At 39.0% G+C, this 20,743-nt stretch overlaps 4 protein-coding genes across 5 annotated transcripts; 3 read left to right on the top strand and 1 right to left on the bottom strand.

Annotated features, from left to right (window-relative positions):
- Positions 214–3,555, top strand: LOC18606750 (nephrocystin-3). The gene is made up of 3 exons (XM_007040532.2): positions 214–1,056; positions 1,755–2,663; positions 3,061–3,555. Exons 1-3 carry the CDS (start codon positions 434–436, stop codon positions 3,293–3,295), a joined length of 1,767 nt encoding a protein of 588 aa, XP_007040594.2. The 5' UTR covers positions 214–433; the 3' UTR covers positions 3,296–3,555.
- Positions 7,890–10,346, top strand: LOC18606749 (bidirectional sugar transporter SWEET7). Its single transcript, XM_007040530.2, has 5 exons — positions 7,890–8,080; positions 8,197–8,233; positions 8,580–8,961; positions 9,271–9,390; positions 9,956–10,346. Exons 1-5 carry the CDS (start codon positions 8,032–8,034, stop codon positions 10,133–10,135), a joined length of 768 nt encoding a protein of 255 aa, XP_007040592.2. The 5' UTR covers positions 7,890–8,031; the 3' UTR covers positions 10,136–10,346.
- LOC18606748 (cyclin-dependent kinase E-1) lies at positions 11,331–15,479 on the top strand. Of its 2 annotated transcripts, XM_007040528.2 has the most exons (3): positions 11,331–11,538; positions 11,645–11,766; positions 13,614–15,479. In XM_007040528.2, the coding sequence occupies exon 3, from the start codon at positions 13,729–13,731 to the stop codon at positions 15,172–15,174; it is 1,446 nt and encodes a 481-aa protein (XP_007040590.2). In that variant the 5' UTR covers positions 11,331–11,538; positions 11,645–11,766; positions 13,614–13,728; the 3' UTR covers positions 15,175–15,479. The 2 variants fall into 2 exon arrangements, with proteins under 2 accessions (XP_007040590.2, XP_017973248.1); XM_018117759.1 differs by lacking the exons at positions 11,331–11,538; positions 11,645–11,766 and adding an exon at positions 12,335–12,678.
- On the bottom strand, positions 16,023–20,681 carry LOC18606747 (protein NLP6). Its single transcript, XM_018117758.1, has 5 exons — positions 20,170–20,681; positions 18,813–19,384; positions 18,565–18,612; positions 17,513–18,446; positions 16,023–17,366 (listed from the first exon to the last, which is right to left on the bottom strand). Exons 1-5 carry the CDS (start codon positions 20,417–20,419, stop codon positions 16,216–16,218), a joined length of 2,955 nt encoding a protein of 984 aa, XP_017973247.1. The 5' UTR covers positions 20,420–20,681; the 3' UTR covers positions 16,023–16,215.

Genomic DNA, 20,743 nt, shown 5'->3' with positions numbered 1-20,743 from the left:
GCCCTAGAGCGTCGAAAACGGCACGGATTTATCCCCAAAAAACACGACAGTTGAAAAATAGGTAGCGGATCTTATTACCAGTTACAGGTTACCACTGTCTATCGTATCTACTTGACTGCTTCTACTGCTACTTAAGTTACTGTCTGTTCGTTCGTGGCCTGTCTGTTGAACGATACTTGTGCAATTTACCATTTTGTCCTCGCACAAAATACATAATCACCAGACTGACCCCAAACCTTCCTCGCAGAACTTCACAAAAGAGACTGGTGGCCTGTTCTAATCGTAAATCCCTTTCTTCTCTTTTTTTCGTTTGTTTTAATTCCTTTTATCTCTGAACTCTCATTTCTCTCCTTATCGAATCAACCAATTTCTCTTTCCTCTTCCAAAGTTCAATTTCTAGTTTAGGATTTCCTATTTTATTTGTTTTCAACCAATGCCGGGCCTCGTTTCCGTTAAGTCTCCACCCGACGCGCCACCGCTACGGATTTCAGTTCCGGAGCAGGCACCGCCGCATAATCCACCACGGACTCCCAATAAAAGGGTTCCATCTCCTTCCCCTTCCCGATCTAAGCCTTCCCCCGCCCGCTCCGCCAAGAAACCTCCACCCGAGTCACCCAACCCGGATGATTCCTCACTCGACAACCCGGATCTCGGACCCTTCTTACTCAAATTGGCCCGAGACACTATTGCTTCCGGTGAGGGTCCTAGTAAGGCTTTGGACTACGCGATTCGAGCGGCGAAGTCGTTCGAGAGATGCGCCGTGGAAGGTGAGCCCAGCTTGGATCTGGCGATGAGCTTGCACGTGCTGGCGGCGATTTATTGCAGTTTGGGGAGGTTCGATGAGGCGGTTCCGGTGCTGGAGCGAGCGATTCAAGTACCCGATGTGGATCGGGGCCCCGATCACGCGTTGGCTGCGTTTTCGGGGCATATGCAGCTGGGGGACACGTACTCGATGCTGGGTCAAGTGGAGAAGTCGATTGGGTGCTACGAAGAAGGTCTAAAGATTCAGATCCAGGCTCTGGGAGAGACCGATGCGAGAGTTGGCGAGACTTGCAGGTTATTATACCATCTTTCTATAATGAGTTATTGTTAAGATTTAGGAGATTTGGGATTTTTTGGGTGTTTGTGTTAAATCGGGAAAGGCGCAGATTTGGCCTATTTGGGGGGCGATAGAAAGATAGTGAGAGAGAAAAGGGAAAGGGGTTATTTGGTAATTTTGGTTGAGTGTAATGAAATCAGCTCCTCATTGTGATTCGAAGCATTAGGGAAGGAGATTTATTTTCTTGGGATTAAAAATGGCTCCCATTTTCTGTGTCGCTCCTTTTAAGGAAATGTGGACACTTTCTTTAAAAAAGACTGAATTTTACTCTGTTATACGGCCGATTGCTCTGGAAAGCCAGAGGATTAATCCCAAGAAAATAAATTTCTTGTCTTTGGAATTTCTGAATGGATCATGGGATTTAACTTTAAAACTGTAGGGATAGTAGTTGTTCTTAAACTAGACTATGGTTCATTGTCTTTGGAATTCCTGAATGGATCATGGGATTTAACTTTAAAAATGCAGGGATACTAGTGAAGGTTTATGTCTAGCTGGATGTATTTACTATTCCCTGCAGGGATTCTTGGTATTGACTTTTGTATTGCAATAGATTTGTTGTATTTCCATGTTTTCCCCAGAATGAATGTGTTTATGCATAAAATAGTATGATTTTTGGTTATATCAATTGTATGTTCATGATTAATGGAAATGATAGGTACTTGGCTGAGGCCCATGTTCAAGCAATGCAATTTGATAAAGCGGAAGAATTGTGCAAGAAAACTCTTGAAATTCATCGTGCACACAGTGAACCAGCATCTCTGGAAGAGGCAGCTGATCGCCGGTTGATGGCACTCGTATGTGAGGCAAAGGGAGATTATGAAGCAGCCCTTGAGCATCTTGTCCTAGCCAGCATGGCAATGATTGCTAATGGACAGGAGAATGAAGTCGCTGCTATTGATGTCAGCATTGGCAATATTTATATGTCTTTATGTCGCTTTGATGAGGCTGTCTTCTCCTACCAGAAGGCACTAACAGTATTCAAGTCATCAAAGGGTGACAACCACCCTTCAGTTGCCTCTGTTTTTGTACGTCTTGCTGACCTATACCACAGGACAGGGAAGCTCCGAGAATCAAAGTCATATTGTGAAAATGCCCTGAGGATCTTTGCAAAACCTGTGCCTGGAACCACAGCAGAAGAGATAGCTGGTGGGTTAACAGAAATTTCTGCCATATACGAATCTGTGGATGAGCCTGAGGAGGCATTGAAGCTGTTGCAGAAGGCAATGAAGTTGTTGGAAGATAAACCAGGACAGCAAAGCACAATTGCTGGAATTGAAGCACGGATGGGGGTGATGTTTTACATTCTTGGGAGGTATGAAGAGGCAAGGAACTCTTTTGAGAGCGCAGTAGCAAAGCTTAGAGCAAGCGGGGAGAGGAAGTCAGCCTTCTTTGGGGTTATGTTGAACCAAATGGGCTTGGCTTGTGTCCAATTGTTCAAGATAGATGAGGCTGCTGATTTGTTTGAAGAAGCAAGAGCGATTCTTGAGCAGGAATGTGGCCCATGTCATCAAGATACTCTGGGAGTATATAGCAATCTTGCAGCAACTTATGATGCTATGGGAAGGTATCGAATATTTTAAACTACTCTGCATCGAATTTTACTCAACCTAGCTTATGATTGACATGCGTGGAGATCATTGGTATTAATTTGTCTTGCAATGGATTGTAGGCTTTGATTGCAGACAAAATGGAAATAAAAGAAGGAATGAACTGAGTATGGGAGTGAAAGTTTTGATATAGTAGTTTCAATTTAGTTCTATCACATATTCTTAAAATAATTACAGCATCTAAAGAAGACATAGTAAGCATGGATGAATGTGATGTGCTTTTATATTACAATGCATCTAATTGTTCTTAATGTTTTATTTTTACTTTCCTCTATGACTGTTTTAAATCCAGAATTTAAGTACTCGTTTAATTGTGTACCATCTATTGGTAATAATCTTTTGATGGAAACTCAGGGTTGAAGATGCAATTGAGATCTTGGAGTACGTATTAAAATTGCGAGAAGAAAAACTTGGTATTGCGAATCCTGATTTTGAAGATGAAAAGAGTAGGCTGGCTGAGCTCCTGAAAGAAGCAGGCAGGTCCAGAAACAGGAAAGCAAAATCACTGGAAAATCTCATCGCTCCCAGCTCAAGGAGAACGAAGAAAGAGGGGACAAAAAGATGGCCTGGTTTGGGTTTTAGAATTTGAAGGTGTTCCACCGAGCCCATATCTATTTCCTTTTCAACATATGCACATTCTGTAACATAGAAGATCATGTATAGTGTTACAAGTTTTAATTTGTTGAGCTTCCCTGCTTTTCAAGCTTGAAATCTCATTTGATTTGTTGTTCTTTTTTTTTCTTTCTATTATTAATTGTTTTATTGGATGTCTGTGATGTGCTCTTGAAATTGGAAAGAACTGTTCATTTGAGTGAATAAATCTGATCATGATGTTTTGATTTCTTTCTATTCATTGCTCAAGCATGTACAACTCTGAAAAGTTCGCAATGGAAAATAAAATCTAATATCCAAAATTTTGTCGAACCATTCGCTTCTCTCTCTGTATGATTGGTTTGTATTGAAGTCCTGAATTTCTGCTTAATTGGCTGAAAGTTCTTAAACAAGTTGAATTAAGTTCTCCTGACAGTGATTAGTAGGATAATTCAACCTGTTAGCTTCAACTAATTCAACAACCAACCTTACCCGAAACCTCATTGTCTACAGAGTGTCTGTTTCTCTGTGTGGTCGATTGTCTGCCTCTAATTACGCCTGGCATCATAGGTCATTGTGACATCAGTCCATAACAACACTTGCCAGACTCTGTTATCTCACTTGCCAGTGATTAGTTCTGGCTGGAAGATACCCTGCAGGAGGAGCAGGCTGTAACCCCGACCCAACTTGAATTGGCCCATCAAGCCAGATTGCAGGCTGCTGTGCATTAAAATACTAGTAACTTAAAAAGCCATAAAGTTTCGCTGAAGCAGCAAAGACTGGGGTAATCTCAAAAATCATTAATCATTATCGATGTATTAAGATAAATAAACATAAAGTAAAACATTATTGTGCCGCAAAAGGTCAAAAGACCTCTTTCATCTTTATGAAAAGATCTTCAAACAGTTGTAGGCTAGCAATAGGAATATTCTTCCCTCCCTATCCTAGCTCCATCAAAGATTATGCTTAATCCTTTGTTTAAGGAGGAAAAATTCAGGGGACGTGTATGCAGAATACTGTCCAATCAATCCTTTTTTTTTTTTTTTGGTTTCTTGGGACAATTCCAGGGCAGAGAAAATCAAAGAATTTCAGCACAGCATTAAAGGTTTTTGGTTTGAGAGATCGAACAAATGCTATTAAATTAAACAAAAATTCCATCTTAGCAGAACCCATGGTTGGAATCATCTTTAAGTGCTAGAAATAAATAAGCTTATTATTGCAATATATGTTTCAGCCACATTTGACCCCCAGAAAAATGTATTATAATTAGACCTTTTGACCATTAAATCTCTTATTCTCCAAGAGATTTGATCCCCCATTTTGTATGGTTATTAAAGCCATATAATGCGCAATAACTTAAAATAATAAACTTCTTTAAAGACATATGATGCTTGTGACTATTCAAGAAATAATGATTCCTTGAAGCAATTTAACTCATTTGGAGCCACGTCCATGATTCTGATTGATCATTCTAATTTAAATAAATCATAGGGTTTATCTTCAGAAATTTTTGTCTTTTTCCCTCTTCTATCAAATCATGTTAGTTATATTCTCAAATTCTGCCCTCTTTAGTTCTTGCAAATAACCAAAATTCAGCATAGGAGCAATTGGTTTATTTGGCCAGCAAAATTCCAAAAGCCTTGAATTCTGTCACCATTACGAATAATGTTGTTGAGCTCTCTCTCCACCTCTACCATACAATGTGGTTTTTCACTGTTAGAAGCCAATTAGTCTCACTTTAAACTTAGGAATTCATTGCATTTTTTTGGGTTTGTAACTATTTGTCTTGAAATGTTAAAGTTGAACAAAACAGGAATCAAAAAAAAAAAATGCAGGGCTGAGATTAAATAAGTTTATCATCACAAACTGGGAAGATCATGAATATTATCCATCCCCCTTCTTCTAGAAGGAATAGGTTAGGTTTTTGGATGATTAATCAATATTCCATGTCTAACCAAAAGAAAAGAGGAAGCAAAATTGAAGAGGCATTCTTGTTTTAGCAAAATATTTACAAATTTTAGATTCTACGTAGAACGGTAGTAGAATGCGACTTTTATTTCAAAAGTTAAGAATATGATGTTACTTTTTAATTTTATGTTACGAGAAAAAAAAAATAGAATAAAGTAATCGATACCGCGATTTGTAATTGATACCATATTCATGTCTCATCTTTCATTTTTTTTTTCTTTTGCTCCTTCCAATCACTTACAATTTTAGGTGAAAGAAAGAAAAGTGAGGGTCCCAATCAGAATTTGATTCATCGCAGACCCTAAACGATCACTTCCTGGAGATGAAAGAATATGTTCATGTGCAATTCAAGCTACTCACATTGATTTGGGGTGGGGGGAGGGGTGCCCTGTTTCTCGACAAGGACTCGGTTCTTGGGCCACTTGTTCAGGTCCTGGTCATGTGCTGTGATCTTACCATTTGTCTAGCAGACATGATCCGTCATATAACTATGATGGAACTTCTCATTGGTGGAATATTATTTGGTGGTAATTTTTCGGTTTTGTGAAGATCCAACGTAGGTGAGTTGGATCTCTCTTTGACCTTTTTGTTTTTCTTTCGGGTGTGAATAAATTCTCCTACTAAAAACAAAACATGCACAGTGAGAAGAATACCTGAGAAAAGGAAGAAGACAAGAGCCTTAACTAAGGGGCAATGCAGGCTGCCAACGCTCTAGTTTGTGATACTCTGGAATGACTGTTAGGAAGAATTATTCTTTCTTTTTACTTCCTCTCCATCACTTTTAGGTCTAAAATGTCACTTTAAATGAACCTTTGCATACAATTAGTAGACCTTAGGGAGTATTTTTGAGTTTAAAAAAGAGAGAATAAGATGACAGATGGAGAGTAAGATATGAGAATCTAGTTTTATGGATAACCAGACAATCAAATTACTAAGTAACATGGAGCAGGTCTGCAACTCAAAAGGGTATAATTATTGCCTGAAAATTCCCAGCTTTGATTAATTTTCTTAACAGCAAGGGGGAAGCAGCAATGGAAATTGCTCTGCATATAGCTTCTGGGAAATGAATGGCCCTTATCTTGATTTTGAAGCAAAGGAACATCAATGGTTTGTGAAGATAATGTTGAGATCGAAAGCAGCAACCTAATCTTTTTACTCTATTTAGCCCTGCAGATTAATTCCCTCTCTAGTATTAGCTTGTCCACTGTACTAGTTTCAGTTAACATAGAGCTAATCAAAGACTTTCAAGTCCGACTTTCGAAGGCTTTGGATGTCAGTATCCAACTCGCGTTTTGCAACTTTGATTCATAACAAGTTGAAGTCAGATTCATGTATCTCAACTCTGGTTCTCGCATAATAATTGCATAAAAGATTAACAAGTTAAAGGTAATCACAGCAGTGCTAGGAAAAAGAGGTGCAAACGAAGGAAAAAGAATAGGAATACCACACATGTCTTGGAAAGTCGGAGTTTTCCAACTCTCCATCACCTATCAACCCATCCATTGTTAGCCCTCTGAAATACGAGAAATGTTGATAGCAGTTACATGTTACTTTCTTTTGGTCAGAAAAGTCATGCGCTTTTTTCGACTTTGAAATGGCCGTCTCAATTGCAGGACATCACTGTGAAGCACTTGGATTAGTTTCCAGTATTATCATAGTATTACGGCTCACTTAATGGTTAATGTTTGGTGATGGAATCTGATTTCCAGCACTAACTGCATGTCCAACTCATATTCTTACCATGACCCACCTGTATATTCACGGCAATACCAGTTCAAAGTTTAAACATAGCAGATATCAGCCAAAAATTTGTCAGAAACGTCTAAAAGTATTAGCTATACCACTTTCATGTATATGCCATTTATTCCACATTGAAATTAATACTGGTGTTAATGGAATATTATTAATGCCATTAATACTATTGAAGTCTCAAAAGTCAGATATGTTTCTGCATAATCGAATTATATATGGGATATTGCCAGTATAAGGTAATTATCATGCCTCAGGGTGATAAATGCATTCCCTATAAGCATAAATGAGCTGCACCATTCTGAGAAAGCATAGCTGCCATTCTACCTTTCAAAACTTTCATTGTCCTTATGTAGTAAAGGTTAATCTTGGCCTTCTAACTTCATTGGGGGAGTGCTCCAATCATCAAAAATGGCAGCCAAATGGCTGTCCGAGCCCCCCTGACACTATTTCAAACCCATGTGGATTTGGATAAGCTCTAGACTTGTATAAGTGGAAATAGCAGTGAAGACCATTGGCAATTAGAAGAAAAGCCATGCGGAAATAAGTCACTATCTGAACTGAAGCCTATCACTGGGTTTTCAGAATCTCGACTGCAGTGCCAACACCGCATCCCCTCCTAAACAACCCCACCTCTCAAGAGAGACAGAGAGAGGGGTTTTCTTACTTTGATTCTTTCCCTTCATCGTGGCACTTTTTCCAAGCGTTTTATTACTACAGATTTTACGACTCAGTACATGTCATGCAAGTGACCAACCAGTTTTTGATACTTGCCAAACCTAAGCTCACATGAGACAGCCCCACACCGAAGTGGACACCGTCGCACTAATACCTCTTTGTATATATATATATGTGTACAAACTCATAAACGTCTCATCCATATCCATTCTATGTTGAAAATCTTCAGATAAACGATCCCTTTTGCTCTCTCTCTCTTTCTCTCTCCCTTTGTACCCTTTCTCTCTCTAATTTTCTGCAATTGTCTCGTTAAAATTCATTCCTCTACAGCTTACAGCCATGGTCTCTCACCTAGTCAACACTATCCGAAATGTAGTTGGGATCACAGGTACGTCAGTTTGGCCTCCATAACACAGAACTCATGCTTTAAGTATACTACTTGCTTAATTTCGATCTATTGGAAGGCTAAAGTAATGGGTGACTGGTTCTTCTGCCTCTTTCCAGGGAACGTCATCTCACTCTTCCTGTTCTTGTCTCCAGTGTAAGCTTCGCCTTTAACATAATCTTTTCAAAAGCACAGTGATTTTCCTTTTGGCTTTTTCACCCCAGAAAATGAAGAGGGAAAAGGCAAAAGAGCATCCCTTGTCAGTAGAAACCGAGAAGACATTATTGCCAATAGCGGTGACCCATTTAAAGGGCATTGTTGGCTTTTTAATGTCCAGTGTGTCACAATTAAAAGGCAATAATCAACCTACCATAAGTTTTGTTAGTCAACAACAATGGGTTGATTTGATGAGTTTCCTTTTTCAAAATATAAGCCTGATTAAATTAATGCGTTTAGCTGTTTTTGTTATCTCTTTGTGCTTAATGACATTTAATTTTTGCAGGCCAACTTTTGTTCGAATATGGAAGAAAGGGTCAGTGGAGCAGTTCTCGCCAACCCCCTACCTAGCAACCTTAATCAATTGCATGGTTTGGGTCATTTATGGACTCCCGATGGTGCACCCCAACAGCACCCTGGTTATGACCATCAATGGCACAGGGACCGCCATTGAGTTCGCGTATATATCCCTCTTTTTGATCTTCTGTCCTGACAAGAAAAAGGGACTTAAAGTGCTACTAATTGTGCTTGTTGAGCTAATTTTCATTGCCCTTGTCACCACCCTGGTTCTTACCCTAGTTCACACCACTGAACGCCGCTCCATGGTCGTTGGAATCATAGCAGTCTTGTTCAATATCACGATGTATGCTTCGCCTTTATCAGTCATGGTTAGTATCACATAGAGCTTCGCTACCATAAACTAAAGACAGGAGAGCGTGTAAATAACTAAAATATCATTTCACCTATACTAAAAGAAATGCATGCCCTTCCATTTGCTTTACTTTGTTTGAGTTTGGGTAGACGACAGTTACATAGTTTTTGCATTATTTCCCTGGCCTGGATACTCTTAGTTGTACTAACTAGAATTTTATTGCTTTTACCATATTAAGGGAAGAGCTTGTTACGTTAATGAAGGTGCAGGATTGATGAAGAGGATAGTCTAATTTATATATATATATATTTGGTTGGTGGTGCAGAGACTGGTGATCTCGACGAAAAGTGTGGAGTATATGCCATTTTTCCTCTCCCTGGCTTCCTTTGGCAATGGTGTTATCTGGACTACTTACGCTTTCCTTCCTTTTGACCCTTTCATAGCTGTAAGTTACACAGCCAGTGTTTACCTTTCTCCTTTCCCTTTTGACTTCTTCATGTCTAAGAACTCCGAAGAGAAGAAACTAGAATGATGCCAAGATGGTGTCATGTGATAGCCTCGTTAGAAGAGCTTTTATTTATTAATAAGTATCTCAATATTGATTATTTCCTCTCCATGGAACTAATTACCACTTTGGTGATAACATATTTTCAAGCAACATATGGCAAAATGGCAATCTTGATCGAATGTCATTGATTTACTTAATATTTTTAGTATTATTTGATATACAGTAGGCCTGCTGTGTGGTATAAGTCAATTAATCGGCATCCTGTAATCTTATTTATGCAAAAACACATTAAAGGGAGAAGATGGGGAGGGGGAGGTTGATATTTTTGTGCCCTTCTGGTAGGTTTTAGGCACCTCTCATATATCATGTGCCATCTAACAAGAAAGGCAAGGTAAAATGGCCCTTTTGAAAGGCCATGTGGGTTACATTAAATCGAAACTGTCGTCTTTCAAAGTCACAATCCTGGTCGAAAGCTGATGGGTTTTCTGGTTTTCCTTTCCAGGTTCCAAATGGACTGGGCACGTTGTTTAGTTTAGCCCAACTTTTGTTGTATGCCATATATTACAAGTCCACCAAGAGAATCATAGCAGCAAGGAAAGAGACCAAGATGGAGCTTAACCTGTCCGAGGTGGTCGTCGTCAGTGGAGATATCGATCACAAAAAGACCGGCGGAGTCCCTTAGAGACCCATCTCCGATATAAACATACCCCAACAATATATCTATATATATATATAAAGAGAGAGAGTTTGTTTTTGTCATGAGCATCCCCATAGAAATGGTGCGATCAGTCATGTTTAGTTTCTTGAAAATCATTGTGTAACCCAACTCGTATAACCCAAGGGGGTTTTTCTCCAATCCAAGTAATAAGAGGTTGCTTCAGAGTTTAAACTAACCAGATATGATCTTTTCCTTTACTGATTACATGAAGAATACTGTTGATTTGGTTGCCAAAACTGTAAAGAGATTGCCACTTTCATTCGTTATCCTTCTGCAACTGATTTTGTCACACTCTACCTTACTAAAAAGCTGGAAAGATTAACATACTTTATAGCAACCTCTTCATCGAATTTCCTCTAACTCAGTGATTCGATTTTAGGGTAGCATCTTCAGACACTCACATCTATTGTTGAGTTGTCGATTTAGAAGTATGCATCTAACATAGTAATTAATAAAGAAAATTAATTTCTACATAATGATTTACTTAAATCAAATATTATTTAAGATCGTTCTAAATATTAAAATACAAAATTCGATATGTTAAGAAATGTCAATAGATACTTTATAATTATGTACCCTATATCACACGACTAGATTAAGTAAGATTAAGATATTTTATAATTGAATTCAAATAATAAAATTATTACACGTCATAGGTTCGAGTAATGAAACTATTACTTATTATAGATTTGGATAGTAGTTTTAAGATATCATTATCAAAATTCAATTATAAATAATAATTTTTATTAACAAAATTTACTTATATATTATGTTTTATAATTAATTTAATATTTACTAAAACCATCTTGATTTGAAACTTTAATTTTTTATAAATTTATTCTAATTCATTAATTTACCTGTATTTAACAGAAGGTATCTAAAATATAACGATAACTATTACTATAATAATTTAAAAATTTAATCCAGAATTTGTAAGATTTGGGTTAAAATATCTTTAAAATAACGGATACCATATATACATTAACATTGCAAAAAACCAACAAAGACGCTGTCGTTTCAGAGCTATAAACCACAAAAGTCGCCCATAATGACTGTACTAGATTTATTTCAGTTACTCGATTTGGGAAAGTAGAAGTTCTCCGACCAAGGGCATTTATGTTATTTCAGCTCTTTCCCAAATTGTTATTATTATTATTTTTCCTTGTGAGGAAACGAAGACCCAAGTAAAAATCCCCACTTTCCCTACTCTTCCCTGTGACGCTTCTTCCTGGCCCTTTTGTCCATTTTAGCAACTGCAAGAATCAGATAAAAGATAATTAATTTTTCTTTCAGTTTCGGCCTTATTTATTTTACTTTATTGTTTAAAAAGTTTGATTCGAGGAACCCTAGTTTCCCCAACTTGAAAGGTAATATAAGACGGTGATTTTATTTTGTTTTAATTTTTGATAGTTGCTATAATTTTTGTTTTGGATATATTCATTTACAACGGTCAGATTTATTGTTTCTTATTAGACTAATCGAAAAGGTTCAAGCTTTGGGAGAAGCTCATTTCCGAAACGGAGACTCTCGATTGAACCCGTGGCATGCAATATCTGAAGCGACGCTGTCGTCCTTCTTATTCAACAAATTTTGCGGTATTCTTTTTCCTCAGATTTCTTATTTGTTTTGCGATTTAATTGTGAAGAAAAAAATCGGATCTTTTTTTTTTTTTTACGTTGGGTGAATATGATTTCTGCCTTGTTTTGATTTGGTAATAATGCAATCCTAAATTTCAAATTTTAGGAAAATATAGAAACTAGCTATGTGATTTGAGCCGTAATATCTCATTTTTTGTTCAGTGATTTTCGTTGTTAATTAGTTAATTAAGTTTGTTAATCATGATTAAACTTACTCAGCTTTGTTGGATGTTAAAAGAAAGGATAAATTACCCCACCTTAAGTTCTGCCCATAATTCCACGCGCGAGTCTATTAGTATTGGAAATAGACAGCCCGTCTCAAAAGAATATCTTTCGCTTGATACATAAGTCTTACCATTAGTGTTTCCGTTACTTTAATGATGTAGCAATATTTTTAAGGATAATTTTTCCCAACCAAACATTGTTAGTATTTCCGTTACTTGCATGAACTCATTGTTGGTGAAATTAAGCTCTTTTAAATTTTTAAGGGAAGAAGAAAAACTCATTGTTTCTTAAATGCGGCCAGTTGATGATCCAGATGGATTTCCAGAGGTTCCATAGCTATTGTTGCTCTCATCTTCATTCCTGTTTCTGGTGTTACTTTTGCTGCTAGTTCCATTATCACTTTTTGCGTCAACTGTTGGACCTAAAGCAGTGACCGGTTTCTCATCAGTTCCTGACTTGCCAGGTTCATCATCAGATGCAACCTGATTACCTGTTTTCTCTATCTTCACCCCCAATAAAAATCTTCTGGCATAAGCTTGACAATGCAACAATAACCGTCCCAGGAAAAACAGAATCAGAAGTATCCTCTTCATGATCAACCTATCTTGTCTGATCAATAATAAGATCAAATGATTACTAATAAAGGTACTTCAATAAAAAAGCTGATTTATTAATGAAACTAAAATACCTTATCTTCCTTCTGCAATTTCATTTGATGAAGCTAGTAAATATTGCTTATCAGGGTAGAATTTTACAGGCTGAAAATTTGTGCTTAATTATGATTAGGAAAACCAATATGTAGTGGAGTAATGGAGTAATATCACAAATTTTTGGCCTTATTGGAAGGGCATTTTACACCAGTTTTGTTGGTGGAAATGATAGTGGTACCATAGATAAACACTAAACGAAACTCAACTGACATTTCTGGTAATGGGGGTGAGGTTTATGGTTTTATGAAAAGCAAATGATGCCATGCCACGTGGAGGAACAGGCGTCGTGGCTCCAGTTGGAGAGGAGGTTGCCGTGAGTGTCAACTTGGAGTTGGAAAAGAGTGAGGGCATTCGTGTTGTTTGGGGAAGAAGGAGAGGAGAAGGAAAGAGGAAGAAGATAAAGGAAAAGAGTGGAGAGAAAGAAGAAGGAAAATGGGCAAAGGGTTGATAAAGGGAAGTTCATTGTTCTGAAAATCTAAAAAAACTTTAACCCTAAGCTATTGGTGTGAGGAGAGTTTGAAGAGAGAAAGGAGATGAACAGTGGGTAGTGATGTTTTATGCCATGGGTACTTTAGACATTTTATGTTATCAGTTAACGCCGTTTATATTTTTGGAGCGGACTGTTTATTTCCAATACTAATGGACCCACGTGGAATTATGAGCAAAACCTAAGATGGTAGGGTTAATTTACGCTAGGAAAAACTTGTTTAATAATATGATAAGGTAGAAATCAGGCTCATTTGTCAAGAAATCTCCAATTTTTATTTAAAGATAAAAAGTCAATCTTTGTAGAATTAGATATAGTTGTTTACATGTTGGAGTATGTGATTGATGAGTTCCTTGACATTGTTTTGCTGCTATGAATTTCAGGGGAATCACATTTACGAGCTGCAATAGCAGATCCTGGCGTTATGAGCTTATCATCTTGGTGTGGTGAGCTATATAGTTAGGTGCTGATAGTTCATGCCATAAAAGGACAGGAACCATGGGAGATGGTAATAATACCTCGGGCAGAGGCATTGCAGCCAACAGTACTACCTCGTCTAGCAACAGTGAGAAGCCAGAATGGCTGCAGCAGTACAATCTGCTTGGCAAGATTGGTGAAGGTACTTATGGTCTTGTGTTCCTTGCAAGAATCAAGTCTCAAACAAATCGAGGAAAGTGCATTGCCATAAAGAAGTTCAAACAGTCCAAGGATGGGGATGGTGTATCACCCACTGCCATTCGTGAAATCATGTTGCTTCGGGAGATTACACACGAGAATGTTGTGAAGCTTGTGAATGTGCACATTAATCACGCAGATATGTCGTTATATCTGGCTTTTGATTATGCTGAATATGACCTCTATGAAATCATTAGGCACCACCGGGATAAGGTTAACCATGCCATCAACCAGTACACTGTTAAATCATTGCTCTGGCAGCTGCTTAATGGACTGAACTATCTCCACAGCAACTGGATCATACATAGAGATCTAAAGCCATCAAATATATTGGTTATGGGTGATGGTGATGAACAAGGAGTTGTCAAAATTGCTGATTTTGGACTTGCAAGGATTTATCAAGCTCCCTTGAGGCCATTATCTGAAAATGGTGTGGTTGTAACTATTTGGTATCGTGCACCTGAGTTGCTTCTTGGTGCGAAGCACTATACTAGCGCGGTTGATATGTGGGCTGTTGGATGCATTTTTGCTGAGCTTTTGACTTTGAAGCCACTTTTTCAAGGAGCAGAAGCCAAATCCACGCCAAATCCTTTTCAACTTGATCAGCTGGACAAGATATTTAAGATTTTAGGCCATCCCACCCTAGAAAAGTGGCCCACGCTTGGAAATCTTCCACATTGGCAATCAGATTTGCAGCACATTCAAGGACACAAGTATGATAATGCTGGACTTCATAGTGTTGTCCATCTCTCTCCCAGAAGTCCTGCATTTGACCTCTTATCTAAAATGCTTGAATATGATCCTCGAAACCGTATAACAGCAGCTCAGGCCTTAGAGCATGAGTACTTTAGGATTGACCCCCTACCAGGTCGCAATGCACTGGTACCCAGCCAACCTGGAGAGAAAATAGTCAATTATCCTACTCGTCCAGTAGACCAGAACACTGATTTTGAAGGGACAACTAGCATTCAACAATCACAACCCGTGTCATCTGGAAATGCAGTTGCTGGCAACATGGGAGGTGCTCATGCAGGGAGAAACGGATCTGTCAATCGGCCTATGCCAGCTCCCATGCAAAGAATGCCTCAGGGCATGATGGCTTATAATTTCCCAGCTCAGGCTGGAGTTGCTGGTGGAATGAATCCAGGAGGCATCCCAATGCCGCGGAATATTGCTACCCAAGCCCATCAGCAGCAACAGTTGAGAAGGAAGGATCCAGGAATGAACATGCCTGGATACCCTCCACAGCAAAAATCAAGACGCATGTAAGAACTGAACATCTAATATGTTGATCATCGAAATTTAATTGAGCAAGATGTTGTATTCTTTCAATTCCAGTATAAGATTAAACTTATTTTATGGAATTTACAACCCATTGACCTACGAGATCTATGACTTATCAGTGTGAGCTCTTTGCCTGTAAATACTGACCATGTTTCAAATTTGAAGTCATGACCTGCAGGACTGTGAGCTCCCTCAAGTGCGAAATGTCTCTTCTAAATATCAGTGTTGGATAACCTGGCTGTTCTTGTTTGATGAATATTATCAAAGCTGCAGCTATTTATGTGTTGCAATTTTTTGCTTGAGGACTCAAGGATCAGGTGCAGGGGTTGAGTCTGTTGACGCTTCAGAGGGCTCCAAAACTCAATGTTACGGATCTCAAGCCCTTTGACTCTGTTGTTACGAGGGAAAACGTGCTGCAACTACACACATCTCACCTGAGAATTATTGAACAAAATCATCTTGACATCATTAACATGTTAGTATTAGAAGAAACGTAATGGAGTTTCAATTCTAGTTCTGGTATTCCTTGACCTTTAAGACGTTAATGGAATAGACAATTAACTTATGAGAACGTTAAACTTGGAAGTTCCATGAGAAAGATTGTCACCCTACTCGCTTACCCTGAGTCATCATAAATCTAGTTATAACTAGAGACACAGCCTCGCTGGTTTCCAATTGGGTTTGTCACCCTCGGACAACATCTTTGCACCGACGAATAATTAGATGCTCTAGGATTGTATGCTAGATCTGGAAGAGAAATTGTCATACATTAGGAGTGAACTGACTCGAAAAGTTTGCCCGGTTTTACTTGGATTTGATCTAGCAGAACAATCTTAAGATGAGAATTCCAATTGATTGCACCTTCTCTTATCTTTTCTTAGCTAAGACGCGAAGTGGGATTTTATAGCTCAAAAAAGAAAAGTTTCTTACAACTTGAGAAAGCTCTTGGAACCAAAATCTGCACTGTCAATCTCCTAGAATTCTTGGACTACAAGAATTGACAGTCTAAATATATGTACAACCTAATCATAACTCTCCAGTGCTCTCACAGGAACTTCCTAGATTGGCCATCGCGTCATGAACAGACAACCTAATGATATTGCTACCTGATGATCTTGAAACATCTAGACACTCCTGAAGGTCAGCATCGCAGGCTATCAATACCATTTCACTATCGTCATCCAAATACTTGATATCAAAAGTACCCACCTCCAGCTTCAGCCTCTTGGCCACTTCCTCTTTCAGTTCCACTATACCCGAACTTAAGGAGATCCGAAATCTAATTATATCTTCTCTGTAAGTAGCCTTAATGGTCACGCTCCTCATTTCCTGCCTAGCTGTTGCATGGGGAGTTGTCTGAGTAAAAGTAGCCATGGCTTGCTTGAGAGCCAGATCAGTACACGGAGGTGGTGTCCAACTAGATTCTGGAAACCTCTCATCAATACCAACATCTGCCGCTGAAGGACATAGGTTTCTCAAGTCTTTAGAACTTCCAGCATCCTCCACTAGCATACCTCCAAATGGCTCTTGAGGCTCTGTTGCCACAAGGGCTTCGGGCATTGAGAACGTGGCTGGTATATTCAGTTCGCCTATAGGTTGAAAGGCCAATTCAGGAGAGCCTCGTGCTTTAAAGCATTGCTCTTGGATGGAACTAAGTGGATCCTTAGTAGCAGCACTTTCAATTGCAGGGCTACCTTGGCATGAACCATGAGAAGTAGGCGTCCCAGCACTCTCTTCTCTTGAACCACTCCCGGTTTTGGATCTGTTTGCCCCTTTATTTAAGTCCGGTGAAAGCCCATTCTGCTGAAGGAAAAGTTCTTCTTGGCTCAATGTCATCCCTCCCAGCAACTGATCTTCCACCAAAGCTTGTCCATTACTTACTGGTGTCCTACATGTGGGCAAATCATATTTTTCACCTTGAGGATCAGAAGGTTTGGAGTTTGGTGAGTTCTGTTGATTGGACCCATTCAAACTGGTTGGCCATGAAATGGAGCCAACAGCGACTGGGAGTGGACTCGTAGCAATTGAAGTTAAACCAAATGCTCCGTCAGCGCCTTGGACAGATTCTATAACATGTTTTAGCTTAGTGAGGGAACGGTTGACTTTGTTGATCTTACGAGATGGCCACCGGGAGATCCCATGCTGCCTGCAGATGCGCTTCATTGTTGTAGGACAAACTGTAAAGCAAGAATCTCCCTGAGCCAACAGTCCATTTCAATAGGTACCAATAAATTTATTCCATTTTATATACATATAAATCAGTATCTTTTAGGTAATATAAGTTAAAAAGTAAAGAAATTTTTCAAAAAGCGCATATACATACCACCAAGGCTCTTTGCAGCATCTTTGAGACTCCCTGCAAAATACTGTTGGAGCACCTCCAGACTAATTGATTTCTCAGTTTTCCCACGTTTTCTCTCTGATTTTTTTACGTCTTTATTCTGTGGAAGACAAACAGGATTTTGGCTTCCACTAGCAACAACATTGCCTCCATCAGTTGCAGGGTCAAAAGTCACAATTAATTGCCGTTTTGATGAATCTAATTGCAGTTCTCCTCTGTTTGGTGAGGTGTTAGGCCCAGGTGGTGACTTAACAGATGGAGGAATTGGAATAGATTCAAGTCTTGAATCAAGCCTTTCATCTGAAGAAGCTTCAATAATTTCGATAGATCCTTCATCCTCTTCAAGTTCGGCTCCAGAAGCAACCTTAAGACTTTGGAAATGCTGCTTCATTGTTGCCAGTATGGACCCCAACAAAGTCTGTTGTTCATTGCTGTCAGCAATAGCAGGAGGCAGAAAAAATTCTAGAACATAATCATCATCTCCAGTATAAGTACTCCGTAAGCAGATTGCAAAACAGCTGGTTAATCTAAACATGCGTGCATAATGTACTAGGGGGTACTCAGTTTTGCAGAATTGGGTAATGTCTGTGCAAAAGCATGAGTTGCGCGATAAAAATGCCCTCCCAGCAACCCCCTGACCCTTTTGTAGGTGATGTTCAAGACAAGCCTCCCGAAAACCCCACATGTGAGCATCAACAACATAGAATGCCACATCAGTTGTTGACATGCAGACTTGTCCCATGCAACTACCATCAAAGCTTGTACAGCTTTTTTTCAGACCACCACCATAAGCCAGAACGCTGCGATGCCTGCAAGGGACCCACGTCTGAGCCAAAGGTAGTTTGTAAGTTTCACAGACCACTGTTAAAATCTCCAAAATTTTAGCCAGCGCATTTTGGCGATTTTCATTGCAAATCTGGTACAAAAACATTAGTTTGTCAGAATAAAGAGAAGAAATGAAAAACAACACCAAACATATCTTTTCAGTATCCAAAAAGAATAACATGTTTGACAAAATTACAATTGCAGCTCACCTGGGTGCTTGGAGGATCCAATATATCTGAACTTTTTAGATTCACTGCCTGCATAAGAACTGAAATCACGTGACTGAGGAATTTCACAGTATTTTAAATTAGAAATATTTACTAAGAATCAGAGCTTAATAATGCAAGAAAAAATGTATTCTAAAAAAGTCCTCAAGGAATGGACTGGTGATTTAGCACTAATTAAATAAAAAAACTATATGAGCCTAGGATGCATGGAAAAGGGAAAGAAACCCAACCTCAAGTGCTTTGCATACTTTATCAACCTCAGGTGCATAGTTAATCTTCTGTGAAGTCATTATGAGCTCAAGTACACCAACACACGACTGTCCAGAAGGTTCAAAGACTGGCAATGCCAAGGTTCCCCGGACATTGTAATGCAAAGCATGATCAAGCCGAGAATACTCTTTGCTGGAATAATACTGTACATTTGGAGTCCATTCTGGCAATTTTTGACGGAAAACACGGCCCGGAAGCCCAAGCTGTCCATCACTCTCTCCATCCACAGAAAACATGTACATCAAAGAAACCATCCTATACTGATGCAGTCCATTGCTATGCGGATCAAGGACAAAGGGTTGCCCTGAAGTAGTAAGCACATACCGACCCCCACTCTTTATAGGTGCCCAAACCTGAGCTAGAACATGTTGTTCAGTTGAATCTTTGAAGTAGCGCAGTGCCTGAGTCATCCTCTCTTTAATCACACAATAACTATCTGGGTTCTCAAGGGGCAGCAGTCCCAAAAATGGAGAAGGTATCCCTCTCTTATCATTGTCCTCCTTTGGGTTTTCATTTACTGGCTTGGGAGTACCTGCATTTAGTATAATTTCAAAAACAAAACAAATCAGTTAAGCAACAGGAGCTCTGCCAAATTAAATATGTGTACAGCTTCTAGTATGATGTTATGGTATAGACTAAGACCAGAAAATTATAAAAATTCAGGTGCTGGACCATTTAACTTGAAGGCATGGTGTATCCAAAATACATAAGACCCAAAATGAAAAAATTAAGGGAAAGACAGAAAACTCATTGCAGGCAATAGAACCTCCGTAAAAGAAAAATCCCAAGCTGAGAAGGGAACAAGCAGCTGCTAGCTCAGAGGTTTTAAATAATGGTTTACGTAGGTGCTAGAGAAAATGCTAAGGAAGAAAAAGCAAACATACTACACTATAAGTTTTCATTATTGGTTCAATTTCCTTATTCTATGGGGTTAGTTAAGCCAAAAATTGGAACTGGTTTTATATTTCCATTAAAGAATCCTCTTACTCTCCAGCTCCTGAAAAACCAAATGGAGCTTTGAAAACTCAGAGACCAGAAGCCATGTTGAAGATCAGCAACATCTTAACAGAGCAAAGTTTCCAATTTTTCAGCGTTACCAATTTCCAAGAAAACAAAATAGGATCAAATTCGACCAAGACAGACCAAACGAATTTCAAGCTCCAAATCAACCAACTAAAACATAAAAAATCCCCCCAGAAGGAAACAACTAATCCAAATCACAAAACCAAGATAAAAAAAAAAAAAAGAAAGAGGATAGAAAAAAAAAACAAAAAGGAAGAAAACAGTTGCAAATTTGTCAAGTTTAAAAGGACTCACACGTGAGAAAAAGATTGTAACCGGCGGCAGACCCAACCTTATCTTCATCAGAGAAAGCCCAGAGAGGAGAACAAGGCTGCTCAGAAGATGAAGATATGATTAAAGGAGAGGTGGGGTTAGAAAGGAAAGTCGGCTGATCCAACGGCCATGAACTCTCGAGATCGAGATCATCCAAATCCATAATCCCCTGTAGCTGCTGCTGTTGTTTTGGCGGGGAAGGACACGCGTTGTCTTCCTCTGGCTCGCACATTTCCTGGGAAAAAGAAACGAGCAGAAACCAAATTCGTTCCCTTTAATACTTTCTTATTTCCTGTGTGGAGGTGGAAAGTTGTTTTCCTCTCTGAGCTGTTGTTTGGTGGGAGAGAAAGAGAAAGACAGAACAAAAAAAAAAAAAGAATTGAGCGATGAGATGGTAAATGGTAAATTGCAGTGTGATTCCAAAATTGCTTTCGAAATTTTTAATTGGTGGAGGAATCCAACAGTTGGATTTGTGAGCTCCTTGCTCCAATTTGGATAAAAATATTGGGCAAGGGGATGATTCTGTGGTGCTCCCTTCTACCCCCACGCCCAACAT

The sequence above is a fragment of the Theobroma cacao genome, chromosome 3 (assembly GCF_000208745.1).
Source record: "Theobroma cacao cultivar B97-61/B2 chromosome 3, Criollo_cocoa_genome_V2, whole genome shotgun sequence".
NCBI classification, from domain to species: Eukaryota; Viridiplantae; Streptophyta; class Magnoliopsida; order Malvales; family Malvaceae; genus Theobroma; species Theobroma cacao.
This window is presented reverse-complemented; position numbering and strand designations above follow the sequence as displayed.